Below are 14,803 nucleotides of genomic sequence, written 5' to 3'. Positions count from 1 at the left end.
ATATCGCTTAACACTTTTAGAAAACTGAATATTAACAGGGCTGTTAACAAGTCTCGATGCTTCATGTAGGTTATGTGTTCATAAATATACTCGATAACATGTAGTTATTTGTCAAACCGCTATCTGTAACAATCGGTCACACTGACAAACCGGAGAAAATTTTATTTCAGCATTTTGTGCGAGACGCATTTTACATATATATTTGTAATAGTATAGATAGAACATACGAGAACTTAAACGAAATTTTTGAAAAATGGCCGCGCCAATGCAACATGAAGATTTGCTTAAGCTGAAAGGCTTCATTGATTTTGTCAATACAAATCCCACGGTGTTGAACATGCCCCAATTGCAATTTGTCAAGGATTTTGTTGAAAAGTTTGGTGGTAAGGTGCCCGAGGGAAATTTCAAGATGCCGGAAACTGGGTAAGTGTGTGTTAGCCGCTTCTTTAAGGCGCACGACGTTTTCATATACGTATATATTAAAATGTATATGTATTTTTGAACTGGGTGCAGCAGTAAATGTCCCTTTGGCGGTGATGCCGGGGCCAAGGCAAAGCCAGCCGAGTCGGCAGCCGGACCCGATGCAGATGATTCGGATAAAAGCGAAGAGGTTGCAAGCGCTTCGGAGCCAGAGTCTGATGTGGAATTGGATATGGAAGGTAAATTAAAAGCGAATTGACACAAACTCAAAAAAAAAATCACGTGCTCATATTTGTGAACTTCCCAACCTCAATTTATGTTCGCAGGCGTAATTGAAGCCGACAACGAACCGGCTCAGCCGATGGGCGATTCAAACAAAGAGCCCACTGAGGAGGAAATGGATCAGGCTGGCGATCTGCGCGGCCAGGCAGCCGCCGCGTACAGCGAACAGAAATTCGACGAAGCCATCAGCTTCTATACTAAAGCTATTGAGCTGAACCCGGGGAATGCGCTATTCTATGCTAAGCGCGGCCAAGCCTTCCTCAAGTTGAAGAAGCCGAATGCATGCATACGCGACTGTGACAAGGCCTTGGAGCTAAACTGTGACTCGGCTGCGGCGTACAAGTTCCGTGGACGCGCTAATCGTCTGCTCGGCAAGTTTGAGGAGGCAGCCAAGGATTTGCGTCAGGCGTGCAAGCTTGATTTTGACGAGGAGGCCGACGAGTGGCTGCGTGAAGTGACGCCCAATGCCAAGAAGATTGAACAGCATCGCATTAAGCAGGAGCGCAAGCAGGCTGAGCGCAAAATCAAGGATCGTCAACGTGCACAGCGCAAGGCTCGCAAGGAGCAGGCTAAACAAAGCTCTGCGGGTGGCTTTCCGGGTGCTGGTAGTTTTCCAGGTGCTGGTGGCTTTCCAGGTGCAGGCGGTTTTCCAGGCGCTGGCGCTTTCCCAGGTGCTGGCGGCGGCATGCCCGCCGGCTTCGATATGGGCGATTTGATGTCGAAAATGAAAGATCCCGAAGTGGCGGCTGCCATGCAAGATATATTGGCCAATCCGGCTAACATTTCCAAATACGTTTCGAACCCGAAGATTTTCAATTTGGTCAAGAACTTCTTCCCGGGCGGCTTCCCTGGCGGCGGTTTCCCAGGCGGCGATCCAACCGCTGGCGATGCTGACAGCGATGACGCCCCCTTCTGCGATGCGGAAGGCAAGGCCTCCAACAGCAGTGAGCCAAAGGCCAAAAAGGAGTCCTCAGACTTTGTAGATGACGGACTCGATTAAATTAGTTGGAAACAACCTCAGCAGCAACATAATTAATGAAAACAAAATTACCAAAAAAAAAAAAGAAAAGGAAACACATACACATGATTTAAAGCGAGACAACAACACAAAAGATAGGAAAGGAGAAGAAGAATAGAGTATCTCTCCTTTACTCTTATTATAAAATTAAGGTTCTTAAGCGTTGCTGCTGCATAAAATTCGTAACGTATCTTTGCCATAACAAAGAATGCAAGCAAAAAGAAATGTTTCCTTATTAACATATATAAATTTATCGATGATATCTAGTTGAACTAATGCTCGATAAGAGAAAAAACGAAAAAAAAAACAATGAAAGCTAATATAAATGCACACACACACACACACATACACATACAAGCATACACATTAAAAGATTAGCCTTAATTCTAACCCAATGCTGAAGATGAAATATGCATGTCTATATATATATATATAATATATGCAAACAGCAGCAAACACGAAAGCAAAAATTATAAATTGTACTGATCACAGGATTTGAATTATATTGTAATAAGCGAAAGCATTTAACAGCCATCAATCATGCATACAAACAGACACACACACACACACACACAATTACACCTCACTTGCCAAATTCCAATCAATATTGAGATGCGGCTCAGCATGTCCTTAAACAAACAATCACTCATACATTCATGTTTCATACACCCAAAAGGCAAGAATAAATGAAAATAAATTAATGAGAATTGGAACTGCAATCTTTTTGTTATATAATCCATTTAAATGACATATTTGTATACCCCTTCAGATTTATATGTATGTAGCTGATAGCAGGACCCTTTTCTGAGACCATAAAGTATAACATATCCTGATTCGCCTTCTAAAGCTAGCAGTTAGCTGAGAAAGGTATGTTCGTATGAAAATAGGGTTCTTGTATTTAAATCTTGTTTGTTTTTCAAGATAATTCTTACATATCTTATACCTTACTTTAAAAAAATCTTATCACATGCGACTATTACACCTCTAAAGCTCTATAGGCATCATCGCCCAAAACAATGCTTTTTTTTTTTAAGAAATTGTTTGTCTTGTCTCTAAACTTTAATGTGCTTTAAAAACATTCGCTTACCACATGGAGTACCATTTTTCTTGGAAAAAATAAGGTGAACTAAAAACATTTTTAAAATGGAATTATAATTATTTGTTATCCGTGTGACGGCAATAGCTAAATTTTAAATACAGTACAGTAAGTATGTCAGTAGGTCCTCAGAGATTTTTAAGTAACTATAAACATAGCAATTAGTCTTACACATGTTCTGCGATAGATCAATGGGTCAAGGGCGATCGAATATATTTTCTAAATTTTAGAGCTGTCTCGTCAATTAGCCTAACGATTATGAACACTATTTTTAGCTCGTGTGCAGTACAGATATCGCTAGATTTTTTATACCCTTGCAGAGAGTATTATAATTTTGTCGTGAAATGTGCAACGCATAGAAGGAGACATCTCCGACCCTATCAAGTATATATATTCTTGATCAGTGTCAACAGCCGAGTCGATATAGCTATGTCCGTCTATCCGTACGCCCATCTGTCTGTTTCTATGCGAACTAGTCTCTCAGTTTTAAAACTGTCGTCATGAAACTTTGCAGAAGTCCCTCTTGCTGTTGCACGCAGTACATATGTCTGAACCGGCTGGATCGGACAAGTATATCATATAGCTGTCATAGGAACGATCGGTCGAAAAGTGGGTTCTTTTATGAACAACTTTTTTGTTTATCAAGATATCTTAACCAAGCTCGGCATTTATTACTTTTACTATGCGTCTCATATATATGCAAAATCCTATCACTAATTATATAGCTACCATAGGAACGATCGGTAGAAAATTAAGTTTTTGTATGGAAAACTTTTTCGTTTATCAAGATATCTTGACTAAACTTGGCATTTATTAGTTTTACTATGCTCCTCATACATATGCAAAATCCTATTGACATCGGACCACTATATCATGTAGCTGCCATAGGAACGATCGGTCAAAAATGAAGTTGTTGTATGAAAAACTTTTTGTTTTTCAAGATATCTTAACCATACTCGGCATTAACTATTTTCCCAGTGCTTCTTAGATGCGGGCAAAGATTTATCAATTTTATAAAAAAGTTCGGTCTGCAAGGGTATTAAATCTTCGGCGTGCCGAAGATAGCCCTTCTTTCTCGTTAAAATTTGATCTGCATACACATTTGTTTGTACATAAGCAGTATAACCTTTGAGTTCCCTTTGAAGAATATATATTCAATAAGGAATTTGTGTTGACATACTTATTTATGCATAAGTATTGGCATACTTATTCAAAGTGAAAGTGTATTCGAAAATATGGGTACATCAGAATGCAGGTTGTGAAAACCGCCACGCCTTGAAGTATGCAACGCACAAAAGCTTTGTTGTGCTATTTTGGAAGATGAATACAATCTGTTTGTTGTTGGCATTATTCAAATGCTCACTACGCCCAACTCATAATTTGCATATTAAATAATGTAAGCCGAAGGCAATATGAATGACTGAATAGCTGAGTGTACTTGATAACGATGAATCGCATTGATAACTACAAATATGCAAGCAATTTCAAATACCCTGTTTAAATGTATGTATGTGGCGGTGCTAGTAGGTCTATAAATTATTTAATTCAAGACCTGGCGCTGAGTGGATATCATTGATTACGAAAACTGCAGGCCTGAATTTTGTAATTAATGTACATGTTTACATCCGATTTTCGAAAACAAAAATCAGTAAACAATAGTCTTTTACTTCTATCAGGCGGGGTATTTTCAAAATAAGTTCTCTTTTAATAGCTTTGTCCAACTTACGTTAAAATCGATTAGATCAAGTAAAACCGATTTGACGTATGTATATATATACATATATAGTATACTAAAGTTATTCACAAATAATTAATATTTAAGGAAGAACGTGAGATAACTATAGAAACTGTTTATCTTATTGCCAAGCACCATGTAATTTGAAGCGTTCTGCAGGGTGTCTCCTAGCCGACCACTCTTGACTAGAACACTTTTGTTTTAATATATGTATACATATATTCGCGTTCTCCTTGAGACGGCAGCAGCGCAGTTAATCCAAACAGTGCCCACACACAGACACACACACACACACACACATATATGTGCATGCATATTTAGTTATTGCATTACTCATAGTCACCCCATTTTCCTAGGCTCCCACATTCACACTCTCTTTCTCTGACAGGTGAGTCACAAGAAATGATAGCACAGTGCAGAAGAAACGGCTGCTCTCGCGCTTTCTCATTAAATAAATTGTAACGCCAAGAGCAACTAACCGTTACAGTGGTCAGTGCGTGCCGGGGGTGTGTTGAGGCCAAATGCACTAACAATAACAATAAAAGCGCGCGACATTGCTGTTTTTTTATTTTTGTTTTTGCTATTGATGTTGTCGTTGTTTTTATTTTTTGTGACATCATGACGTCATGGTTGTTATCGTCTCGCTGAATGGCTGAGTGAGTCGCGACGCAAAGCGTTGCCACTGTACAACAACAGCAATAACAACTTGTTGTGCTTTGTGACTGATTTGTTTGCTTCTTGTTTTTGTATAGTGGCGTTGCGTTGACGGCGCTGCCTTCGGAGCGGCCAGCCGGCCAGCCAGCTGGCAGAAGCAAAAGGCGTAAACGAAATTGAAAATACTTTTGTAGTTTCAGTTTCATTTTTAACGTACGCGCGTCAAGACGCAAAAGCAACAGCTCGAAATATCAAACGTATTGCCCATAACGAATTTTCAATACAAAACACAAGTGTGTGACCAGAGTCGGCGAATTCAATTCGTGTATCCAAAAAGTAAGAACCAAGCGATCGCATATAATTTTATGCGCATTCAAGCACACACACGCAGACATCGATATATGCATGTGTGTGTGTACATTTAAAAAATTCAAAATGTACACGTTTTTCACGATTTTTTTTTTCAATTTGTGTGCGCGTAGAAAAAAAGCTGCATTTTTAAAATACAAATTGGCAAGTGCTAAGTTCCAGGGCGTGGCACATAATAAAAAGCATGACATCAATTTTACAAGGAGTTTGTTGGGTTCACTGAGTGGGTCAATAATAAAACAGACCTTTTAGCGATGATCTCACTGCGTGCCAATCGCATAACGTGCAGCAGCAGCAGTAAAAATACAACAGCCACAAAATGCAACCACTTTTAGACTCTACGACAATTGCTGTTATCGTCTTCTTTACTTTCTTTTGCTTGTTTCTGATAACGAAGGTTTGACTGTCGCAATTTTCTTTTATTGTTTCTTTGTTTTTCTTAGCAACAAAACTCAATTTGTATACCCAGAAAATTGCTCAATTTGTTAAAGGTTTTTGTGAAAAAGCCTCGCTTGATATTGCTTGTTACTATTCAAGGCACATACACGTTCAGACGTACATATGTACATACATAGCTCGAGCATGATATCATTTTCAAAAAAACCGGCGCCTGTTGCTGCCCATTATTATTGTTATTGGTTATTGTTATTGTTGTTAACCAAAGACTAAAAGCACATTTTTAAGACAACCCTCGAGAGCAAAACGGAAATCCGCTCACTAATCAACATAAAATGTGGTTCGGTTTGTTTTGATTGTTGTCGTTGTTGTTGTTGTTGCTGTTGTTGTTGTCGTTGTCGTTGCCGTTGCCAATTGGAAGAGGGTAGGGCTCGAATCGCAACCGAAATTCGAAATTCCAAACCGTATTCTTTGTAAGTCGTTACGTCATCGCAATGAATGAATGGAGTTTGCTGGATGGGATGGCGTCATTATTTTGGCTGGGCGCGTCTGACTAATGGCTCCCCTCTATTAAGACCTTGTGGCAGATGAGGCAGCAATTCAGTAGCTATGCGGCTGAGTTAAGAAATGCGATAAGCTCTTCATAAATAGGCTCCATTAGCTATGAGAATTGTAATTGCTGGGAAGCTGTATAAATCGAGTACAGATGAGCCAATGTCAGTCCTTAAAAACTAAGTACATCCATATGCACTCATACTATATGCAAACGTCGTATACATACAAATAATTCCGTCGATCTTTAAGAAATCGCCTATTGCCTCCACTCGCTCAACACTTGCCCAAAACCCACACATATACACACGCTCGCATACACACGCACGCTTTAACGCGCGCCCCAATTTCGAAAATTTATCGACACATGCATGTATAAACCACACATGAACCTATGAATATACATACAAATATATATGTATATATATATATATATATATATATATATATCGAACAGAAAATTCATGTTTCCATCGAAATATTTTGCTGAAACACAAAAGGCAGCGACCATAAAGCCCATGACGTCACTGTACGGCTATAGACGACAAACACAATCTAAAATACAGACCTGTGTATTGTATGCATACACGTTTGTGGATGGATGTGTTCTTTAGAGACAGAGAGAGAGAGAGAGAGAGAGAGAGAGAGATCGGTATGACAGTAAATCGAATATCTAGCTTCTCCTGCGTTGTTTCAATAACATTTGGCGCTCAGCGAGGCCGGCATTGAAAATGTTTAATTTTAGAAAAAATAATAACAAATTATATGGCCAAAAATACAACAGTGTGGGCATGGGCGTGGTTAGGGCATCCGATTTGTAACAACTGTGCAAATATGCACTTGCAGTGTTCAATTGAAATACGTCTGTGTGGGGATTCAGATTACAAAAATCTAAACAATTATTCAAATATGATAATTTATAAAATAAACGCTCCATTATTTTTCGATAGGTCTTTAAGTGGATCTAGTCAGATTTAATAAGAGATGCACGATATGTTTTCCAGTTGGCAGAAAAAGCTTTAATATACTATATACTCGAAATTTAAATATATTCCATTTTATTTGTTTATTTTGTATTTAAATCTACTTACGAAACAAACAGGTCTCTTTTAAATTTAGCAGAAAACAGCAGTCATAATATTTATATATAATATATTTTCCACGTAGTTAAAAAGATTTTTAATTTCTCATATCAAAGCTCTCACATTTTTATTATTACTTCAGTATTAAAACTGAAAAATTGTTTTTAAAATATATTTAGAAAAGAAATGGCAGTTTTTATCAAGAAAAAAAATTATTCATAAAATCTTGATATCTCATAAAATGTTCTTATAAGATATAATTTTTTATGATTTTATGATATAATGAATTTCACTATTCCAAATCTTGTTCAGACAAAGTTTTGGAATAATGAAATTCATTTTTATGAAGAGAAAATTAACATATATAGTTAGTAAAAACTTTAAAAATTGGTTTGAGAATTGCAAAGTTCGAACTATAAAAATATAAAATATATGAAACATAAAATTTGTTTTTTAATTATAAAAAAAATCTTTGTATTAATCAGTATACATTTTTCTATTTTATGAAAATCATCTTTCTCATTTGGTTGAACCAATTTGTGTATTGCTAAAAGACTCCTATTTCCATATCTTCTACAATTATAATTTATCTAAGTATTCGGGTTTTTAAGGATCGAAGCTTAAAAACAATATAATTTTTTTTTCATTGTTATTCATTGACAGTAAAAGGGGATTACATTGAGGATAGAAATATGATTTTTATACCCTGAACCCATTGAAAATGGGTAAAAAGGGATAATGTATTTGTGCAAATATATATAAGAGGCAGCAGGAAGCATCTCCGACCCCATAAAGTAAATATATTCTTAATTAGCATGAACAGCCGAGACGATCAGCCGAGTCGATCTAGCTTCTAGAATAGTATATATATATATCAAGTAGCTTTTATTTTATACCTATCGCCTGTTGGAAGAAGAGGGATCAGGGTATCCCCTAGTCGGGAGCGCCTGACTAGAACCTCTTACTTGTTTTATTTTTTTTTCAACAAGAGTGGTCTCCCATATACATATTTTTATTTTATTTAAAGCATGTGCTAATACAACCGGGCTTATCTGATTGTCATATTTTTATTTTTCTTCTTGCCCTACTTTACTTTTAGACCCAACCAACCCACCTTAACCAGCCACCGTCTAAGTAGTCGCCAAGATGTCTCACTCCGTGACCATAACACGCACCACCACCAGCACCACCAACACCTCCTACATTGTGCTCAACACGGGCTACATCAAGACCTTTCCGGGTATACTCAAGCTCTTCCAGCTGGTAAGTGATGTCTCAATATAGTTGCATAGTTGGGCCCAGTTAAAGAACCTTTTTCATTTGTTAATGGCATTTTTAGCTTATTGGCATTGCTGTGGTGACCCTGATGTCGATCCGCTACCATGACTCCCCGTACTATCGTGGAGAGCAGGATTTGTTCCATTTCTTGATGGCCACCACATTTATGATAGGGACATTTTGTTTACTCCTTGCGTGCCTCACATCGCTGAGCACGGGCGGGCTCATCGCCAAGACAATCTATGTAAGTGCTTACCTATCCTGAATTAAAACCCAAATCGAAAACTAAATGTTGCTTAATTTTTTGGATTTACAGGAGCTGATCTATCATAGTGTTGCGGCCATCCTGCTGCTTGCCTCGTCCGTCTGTCTGCTAATTAAGCTGAAAGATGGCAGGAATGATTCCTATATGGCGGCCCCAATTCTGGGCCTGGTCAATACGGTGCTCTACTTCATAAGCGCATTCCTGGCACATCGCTCATATCGCGGCATTTAAGCGACACAATCGCTGGCATTTTGCAAAGGAGCATCGAAATCTAACACAAACAGATCATCAGAATCAGAATCGGATATAGCTACAGCTATAGTCAATTACCGCACAAGCCATACAGAAGAGTCTCTTTGTTGTACTGTTAAATAAATTGTGTTACACACTCGTACTACCTTCCTACACCTACATATATATATATATATATATACATATATATTATTTTATTTTTTCATATTTTTTTGTTTTTACATTTTTATTTTATTTTTTATTTTTACTTTCATCTCACTGTCTGTCTTTTATACCAAACAGCATATATTGTATTCGAATAAACGTGTCTATATGTTTTTTTATACAAAATGTGTCTACCTATGTGCTAAAATACAAGTATTAAATTGAAAAGTCCTTCCGGGATTTTGGATGCATAAGCATGACTAAAGCATTGGACATTCTCGCTAGACTTGGAAGTGAAACTTTTCTGCAATTACTCTTTTTTGGATTCTACTGTTTAAAGAAAATTACCATATTGAGCGGGGAATCGAAGAAGAATCGAATTCTTATGAGAAAAACTTTTCCGAACAACTTTATTATCTAGCTCAATTGGTCTAAGATACATCTTTTGTATATAAGCACGCCTAAGCCTTATGTCGACTAGAGTATTTAATGCCGTTCTTTCTTGTTTCACATATTTGTTTAGTATTTAGTTTAATACATTTTATAAAATCAAAGATATGAAAACATTTTCTAAACAGCGTCCATAACGAAAGCTTTATATACAAAATAACTGAATTGCTTTATTCCTGTTGATGAAAAACTTGAAATATATAACTATAACATAAGCATATATTTATAACAAAAGCATTTGTGTTCATAGACCATGATTAAAAATGTTTATAAATTAATTTGTGAACATTCACAGAGTAATTTCGTACGCTCATTTCTAGAACTGGAATTTAAAATTCTTAAAACATTTAAAATTGCATCAGGATTCGAAAATAGTGTCATTTACCTTAAATTAAATGCGAAACATTTTCAACCCTTTCAATCTCAGTTATAAATAAGAGCTTCTTCCTCAAAAACCGCGCTCCTCCAATTGAAAATAATATTGACATGAGTGGATGAGGAAAAAGACGACAGCCACGCATATATTGATGGCTATGAAGTACATGAATCCAACGATAAACTCATTGCACCAGACCTCCATGAAGGGCATACGCTCGTGCAGTATGACAGTGGCAATGAACAGGACCACAGAGAGGACGCCGCCAACGAGCATCATCTGAGTAGAGGGTAAAGGTTATGGGGGATACATTTCAAGGGTAAGCGATATGAGGTGCTTACCGCATTGGAGGTAATGAAATTAATATCAAAGTGACTCAAGTATTGAGCCCGTATGAGCACCATGACAATGAATGTATAGAAAATAGTTAGCACTAGCGTCCATTTCATGTAGAACAGTTCCAGCCAGGTGATATGCGCATTACCTGCACCGTCCACAATGAATGTCCGCTGACAGCGATCGCTCCCACCTGGCGGCAGTTTGTACTCTGTGCGCAGTGCCACCTCCTCGTTGATGTGCACGATCTTGTTGAGCATGTGCAGCGCACCAAAGCAGCAGATCTGCAGCAAAACTATGCATCATTAATGGAACAAATATATATGTATGTACTTCCAACTGGCAGCTGTCCACTCACGAATGCGCAGAGCGCCACAAATCCGGTGCTGAAGCCCAGACCCTTGCACATCTTGCAGCGACGAGTTGACAGCAACGACTGGCCGCGCCAAGCAAGAGGATACACTCCACCTGCTGTTGCAATCGGAGATGCCCCGTTGTCGGAGAAGAGGCAGAGCCAACTAGCCAGCAGCTGGTTTGCTTTGCTGGCAGTAAACAGTTTTATTTTACAAATGTTTTTGGCGACTTTAATGCGATTCTTAATCATAAATGTGCATGTATGTGTGTCTGTATGGGTGCGTGTGAATGGCTTTAAAATTAGTCAACGTATGCATGTATGTGGCATGAAGTGGTTAAAATTTGATTGCCATCAAAACATAAACAGAAGCTTTGGCCGGGTCCCCAATATCATCATCCTGCATAAATATCTCTCGTGTATGCGTTCTCTCCCCCTCTCTCTCCATCACTGGTTCTCTTTCTACTGACTGAACTTGACGCCAATGTTGTTGACGCGCGTCTGCATGTGCTTCAGTACGTCCTCCGAGAAGTCCTCGATGGTGGTGAAGCGACTTTTCTGGAAGCTATAGATGTCGGCCAAAAATGCAAGCAACTGCTCCCGAAAATAGTGGCATATATCGCGCAGATTCTCGTTGGGACCGAAAAAGCCCCATGCCATCAGCGGCGATATCTGCTCCGATATAACGTAAAAGTGTGCCATAAATCCATTTTGAAATTTGAGCATACGCTTCTTTGCTTTCAGCACCGACCAGACAGCCGTCGTGAGCGCCTAGAAGAAGGAAAGAGAATTTCAGTATGAGAATATTGCGATGACAAACTGAGCGAAACGAAGAGTCTGTAATAATAAGTGGCAACGCCGTGAAGCTTAATGCACTCTGCTTATCGTCTCGACAATGCACTTTGGCTTTAGTTCGAGCCGTTGAGTACTCATTACAAATGCTTATTTATTGAGGTGTTCAACAGTTTTCTCTTGCTGCCACTACGAGTTTGTGTTTTTGGCTCTTGGGGCAAGTGCAAAATGGAAAAATGTTGCATTTTGTCGAGCTGCGCAGATAAATGGCGGCAAACAGTTACGGGATTCAGTTGTCAAGCTTATTTTTTCAGTGTTAAAAACTCACTCCTATTGATGTTCACTTCTGTTAATCTTCTGTTAACTGTTAGCAGTATCAATTCAAAGTGACATTTCGTTCAATTTTTTTCTTTCAGATTTTTCGTACCGTTTCCTTGAAGCCATTCGAAAGCCAACGATTTTGGACCACGGCTGTGACGCTGGCTGGTGGCGCATCTAAATCCCGAAACGAGTCCAGTATGATAAAGTCAAGGCAAATATCGTAGAATGTCATCGCCTTGACATTTCGCTGTTCTAGTTCCATTTGGATGCACGGCCAGTTGCTGGGCTCATGCAGAAAGTTGACCATATCCTCGTAGCCAACGAGGAACTCTTTGGTGTCCTTATCGCCCAGGCACAGCAGATCTGTCAGTATTTGCCTGCCCGCATCGCAGATCCATTGGCCCACGGCCGCATCCTTGAATAGATATTGAAAGGCGAGTCGGACGCAATGGAGCTTAGCCAAGTATTCGGTATCGCTGCTGCAGTGCATTAATTCGGCGCGTATCGTCCGGCATGGCACTGTGTACTCATCGTGATGTTTGAGCGCATTCTGAAACAGCGGATACTCTTCATACGCCGTCTCAATGAAGCCGTCAAACTCGCGAAGATCGGCCACTTGGTCCAGGGCCGAGGCGAAGCTCTCCGCGGAATCGAAATTGGGATCGGAGCCGGCGCGGCTTAGCACGCTGCCAGATTTGCGCGAGTGCCGATCATCGTCACCGTCTCCGGCGGCAGCCACTCCATCCTCCTCGGCCTCGTCTATGGAATGTTCCTCGCGAAAGAGCACCGAGCGCTGATCAAGGAAAAGGAGTTCGCTCTGCTCCTGCAGCGTATACGACATTTCAAGCAAGTTCTGTATCTCTCGACAGAACTCCGAGTCCTCAGCCGTTGTCAGCGAGGCAGGCACGCCGCCGGGCGAATAGTGTGCTGCCAGAGCATCCTCCCAAAAGTTGATTACTGTGTCCAGTGCCTCCATGCCCATCACTCCCAGCTGCTGGGCCGTCAGCAGTGGTACCACGCCAGCGCCAATGCCGCCCACCATGGTCTGATTCTGTGCGCCCGCGCCAATGGAGCCCGAGGCAAGTGACAGTCGATCCGAGTAGGCGACTGTTGAGCCGACGGGGCTGCCCGACCGCGCTGATGCCTTTGATCCGGCCACTGAAGTCAGATCGTTGGGACTTCGCATGCTGTTCCGAGTACGCCGTCCAGTGTATTTTCGTGGGCGTCGGATCGGACGCGGCGGCTTCCGACGCCGCAAAAAACGCGACAGGACGCTCATCAACGCCACGCCGGCTGTCAGCGAGAAGAGCACAACCTGCACGTGGAATTGGAAGCGATGCCACTATTAACTGATAACACAAAACAGAAGAGTCAACTTACTTTTGTCGTGGTGGAGACCCGAAACGGCAGTATGCTCCATCCTGTGGGCGTGAGGCGATTCATGCCTCAGTTCACTCTGGATTACTTTGGGATTGTGCGTGCTTTTAGGTTAAACTGGGCTGGCCCAGTTACGCGCGCAACTTTTAAGTCGCGTGCACATGGGCCCTCGTTGGATCGCGTGTTGTTTTCCGTGTTTGTTGCTGTTGTTGTTCTTGTCGTTGACCTTTTGGAACGCGTTACAGCAACAGCAGCAGCACCAGCTCCGTTATCGTCAGTTCTCCACTGACCACACACAGAGAAGTGCGTTAAGTTGTTTTGATAACAACCAAGTTAATATGTCTGTCAATAGAGAGTAAGGCGAGACTTTCACTTTCTCGTCTAAAACAACAATTGCATCACAATCGGAGGCTTGGCCTACAAATACGAATAGCGGCGAACTGCCTGCAATTGTTGCCAGTAAACCGGACCGATATTCGCTTATCGATATACCGATTAATGCTGCTAACAGCTTATGTACAGAGTTGTTCTTATTGCATTTATACAAAATCCTACTTTATCATTTTGGAACCCGTTACTTGTTGCTTTCAATTCGTGTATGATCTAAATTATAAATGCGCAGTCAACTCTGCACTGAGAAAACAAACCCAGCCGCCATAACACAAGATAAAAGTCTAGCGAAATAAAAAACCGTTTTCTTTGCATTCATACAAAAGTCGAATTATTTTTTATTCCGCGGGTGATCTAACTGATAAATGCGCATTCAATTCAATAAATATTTAAAAATATGTAAGAAGTTTTGCAAAAGATATTCAAAAATTGTAGACTTGAACGTGTATTATAGGTTATATTTGCATTTGCAATATTTCCTTTCCTTCCCTCTTGTGAATGGCGCCTAGGCTCTACATAAATAGTGTTAATCTAATACAGAACAATTTAAACGTTGCTAATAAGAATAAATCGATCATTCTGTTAACCCCATGTCAGCGTAAGCAACCCTGTGTTTGTGCATGCAGCCATGCGCAAGCTGTTTGCTATAAATTTTGCCGCGTATTTTAAAAATGCCTGCTTAAGCTGGGCAGAATTTGAATTTGGCTGTGAAGTTGCAAATTCGATTTACCAAAGGTGTGAAAATTGTGCTGTGTAGAAACTTAAGCAGTGCCCAAAGCTCTGTGCCACCAATGGCGGAACTAGCACTGGGATGCGCCCGATGCTGCTGCTGCTGCTGTTGTTGCTGCTACCGCTCTGCCAGCGTC

The 14,803-nt window shown here is 40.2% G+C and overlaps 4 protein-coding genes across 7 annotated transcripts; 2 read left to right on the top strand and 2 right to left on the bottom strand.

Annotated features, from left to right (window-relative positions):
• The first annotated feature begins 109 nt into the window (after positions 1–109).
• LOC135440425 (hsc70-interacting protein 1-like) lies at positions 110–2,433 on the top strand. 2 transcript variants are annotated; one of them, XM_064699576.1, is made up of 3 exons: positions 110–423; positions 517–659; positions 747–2,433. In XM_064699576.1, exons 1-3 carry the CDS (start codon positions 254–256, stop codon positions 1,700–1,702), a joined length of 1,269 nt encoding a protein of 422 aa, XP_064555646.1. In that variant the 5' UTR covers positions 110–253; the 3' UTR covers positions 1,703–2,433. The 2 variants fall into 2 exon arrangements, with proteins under 2 accessions (XP_064555646.1, XP_064555645.1); XM_064699575.1 differs by having other exon boundaries at positions 112–423; positions 514–659.
• A 2,950-nt stretch (positions 2,434–5,383) lies between these two features.
• LOC135440434 (uncharacterized) lies at positions 5,384–9,558 on the top strand. The gene is made up of 4 exons (XM_064699591.1): positions 5,384–5,541; positions 8,704–8,867; positions 8,944–9,126; positions 9,199–9,558. The coding sequence occupies exons 2-4, from the start codon at positions 8,751–8,753 to the stop codon at positions 9,376–9,378; spliced, it is 480 nt and encodes a 159-aa protein (XP_064555661.1). The 5' UTR covers positions 5,384–5,541; positions 8,704–8,750; the 3' UTR covers positions 9,379–9,558.
• Positions 9,559–10,194: 636 nt separating this feature from the next.
• On the bottom strand, positions 10,195–11,309 carry LOC135440433 (uncharacterized). Of its 3 annotated transcripts, none has more exons than XR_010438301.1 (4): positions 11,064–11,309; positions 10,711–10,989; positions 10,379–10,648; positions 10,195–10,330 (listed from the first exon to the last, which is right to left on the bottom strand). XR_010438301.1 is itself a non-coding variant. In XM_064699589.1 (3 exons), the coding sequence occupies exons 1-3, from the start codon at positions 11,307–11,309 to the stop codon at positions 10,442–10,444; spliced, it is 732 nt and encodes a 243-aa protein (XP_064555659.1). In that variant the 3' UTR covers positions 10,195–10,441. The 3 variants fall into 3 exon arrangements, 1 of the variants encoding a protein (XP_064555659.1); XR_010438300.1 differs by having other exon boundaries at positions 10,195–10,315; XM_064699589.1 differs by having other exon boundaries at positions 10,195–10,648.
• Positions 11,262–14,132, bottom strand: Miga (mitoguardin). The gene is made up of 3 exons (XM_064699588.1): positions 13,551–14,132; positions 12,277–13,485; positions 11,262–11,828 (listed from the first exon to the last, which is right to left on the bottom strand). Exons 1-3 carry the CDS (start codon positions 13,611–13,613, stop codon positions 11,520–11,522), a joined length of 1,581 nt encoding a protein of 526 aa, XP_064555658.1. The 5' UTR covers positions 13,614–14,132; the 3' UTR covers positions 11,262–11,519.
• Between the last annotated feature and the right edge of the window lie 671 nt (positions 14,133–14,803).

The sequence above is a fragment of the Drosophila montana genome, unplaced genomic scaffold (genome assembly GCF_035044405.1).
Source record: "Drosophila montana isolate Dmon_TW-CO22-7 unplaced genomic scaffold, ASM3504440v1 contig_1624_1, whole genome shotgun sequence".
Classification (NCBI taxonomy): Eukaryota; Metazoa; Arthropoda; class Insecta; order Diptera; family Drosophilidae; genus Drosophila; species Drosophila montana.
The sequence above is the reverse complement of the archived record's forward strand: the minus strand, read 5'-3'. Positions and strand labels throughout refer to the sequence as shown.

Excerpts from the sequence above, each read along its gene's own strand:
- LOC135440433 (XM_064699589.1), bottom strand. The coding sequence starts at position 11,309 with ATGATTAAGAATCGCATTAAAGTCGCCAAAAACATTTGTAAAATAAAA. Across the intron at positions 10,990-11,063 it reads TTGTGGCGCTCTGCGCATTC|ATCTGCTGCTTTGGTGCGCT; the intron begins GTGAGTGGACAG and ends GTTTTGCTGCAG. Across the intron at positions 10,649-10,710 it reads ATTTCATTACCTCCAATGCG|ATGATGCTCGTTGGCGGCGT; the intron begins GTAAGCACCTCA and ends CCCTCTACTCAG.
- LOC135440434 (XM_064699591.1), top strand. The coding sequence starts at position 8,751 with ATGTCTCACTCCGTGACCATAACACGCACCACCACCAGCACCACCAAC. Across the intron at positions 8,868-8,943 it reads TACTCAAGCTCTTCCAGCTG|CTTATTGGCATTGCTGTGGT; the intron begins GTAAGTGATGTC and ends TGGCATTTTTAG. Across the intron at positions 9,127-9,198 it reads TCATCGCCAAGACAATCTAT|GAGCTGATCTATCATAGTGT; the intron begins GTAAGTGCTTAC and ends TTGGATTTACAG.
- LOC135440425 (XM_064699575.1), top strand. The coding sequence starts at position 254 with ATGGCCGCGCCAATGCAACATGAAGATTTGCTTAAGCTGAAAGGCTTC. Across the intron at positions 424-513 it reads TTCAAGATGCCGGAAACTGG|CAGTAAATGTCCCTTTGGCG; the intron begins GTAAGTGTGTGT and ends AACTGGGTGCAG. Across the intron at positions 660-746 it reads TGTGGAATTGGATATGGAAG|GCGTAATTGAAGCCGACAAC; the intron begins GTAAATTAAAAG and ends TTATGTTCGCAG.
- Miga (XM_064699588.1), bottom strand. The coding sequence starts at position 13,613 with ATGAATCGCCTCACGCCCACAGGATGGAGCATACTGCCGTTTCGGGTC. Across the intron at positions 13,486-13,550 it reads GGGTCTCCACCACGACAAAA|GTTGTGCTCTTCTCGCTGAC; the intron begins GTAAGTTGACTC and ends TTCCACGTGCAG. Across the intron at positions 11,829-12,276 it reads CGAATGGCTTCAAGGAAACG|GCGCTCACGACGGCTGTCTG; the intron begins GTACGAAAAATC and ends TCCTTCTTCTAG.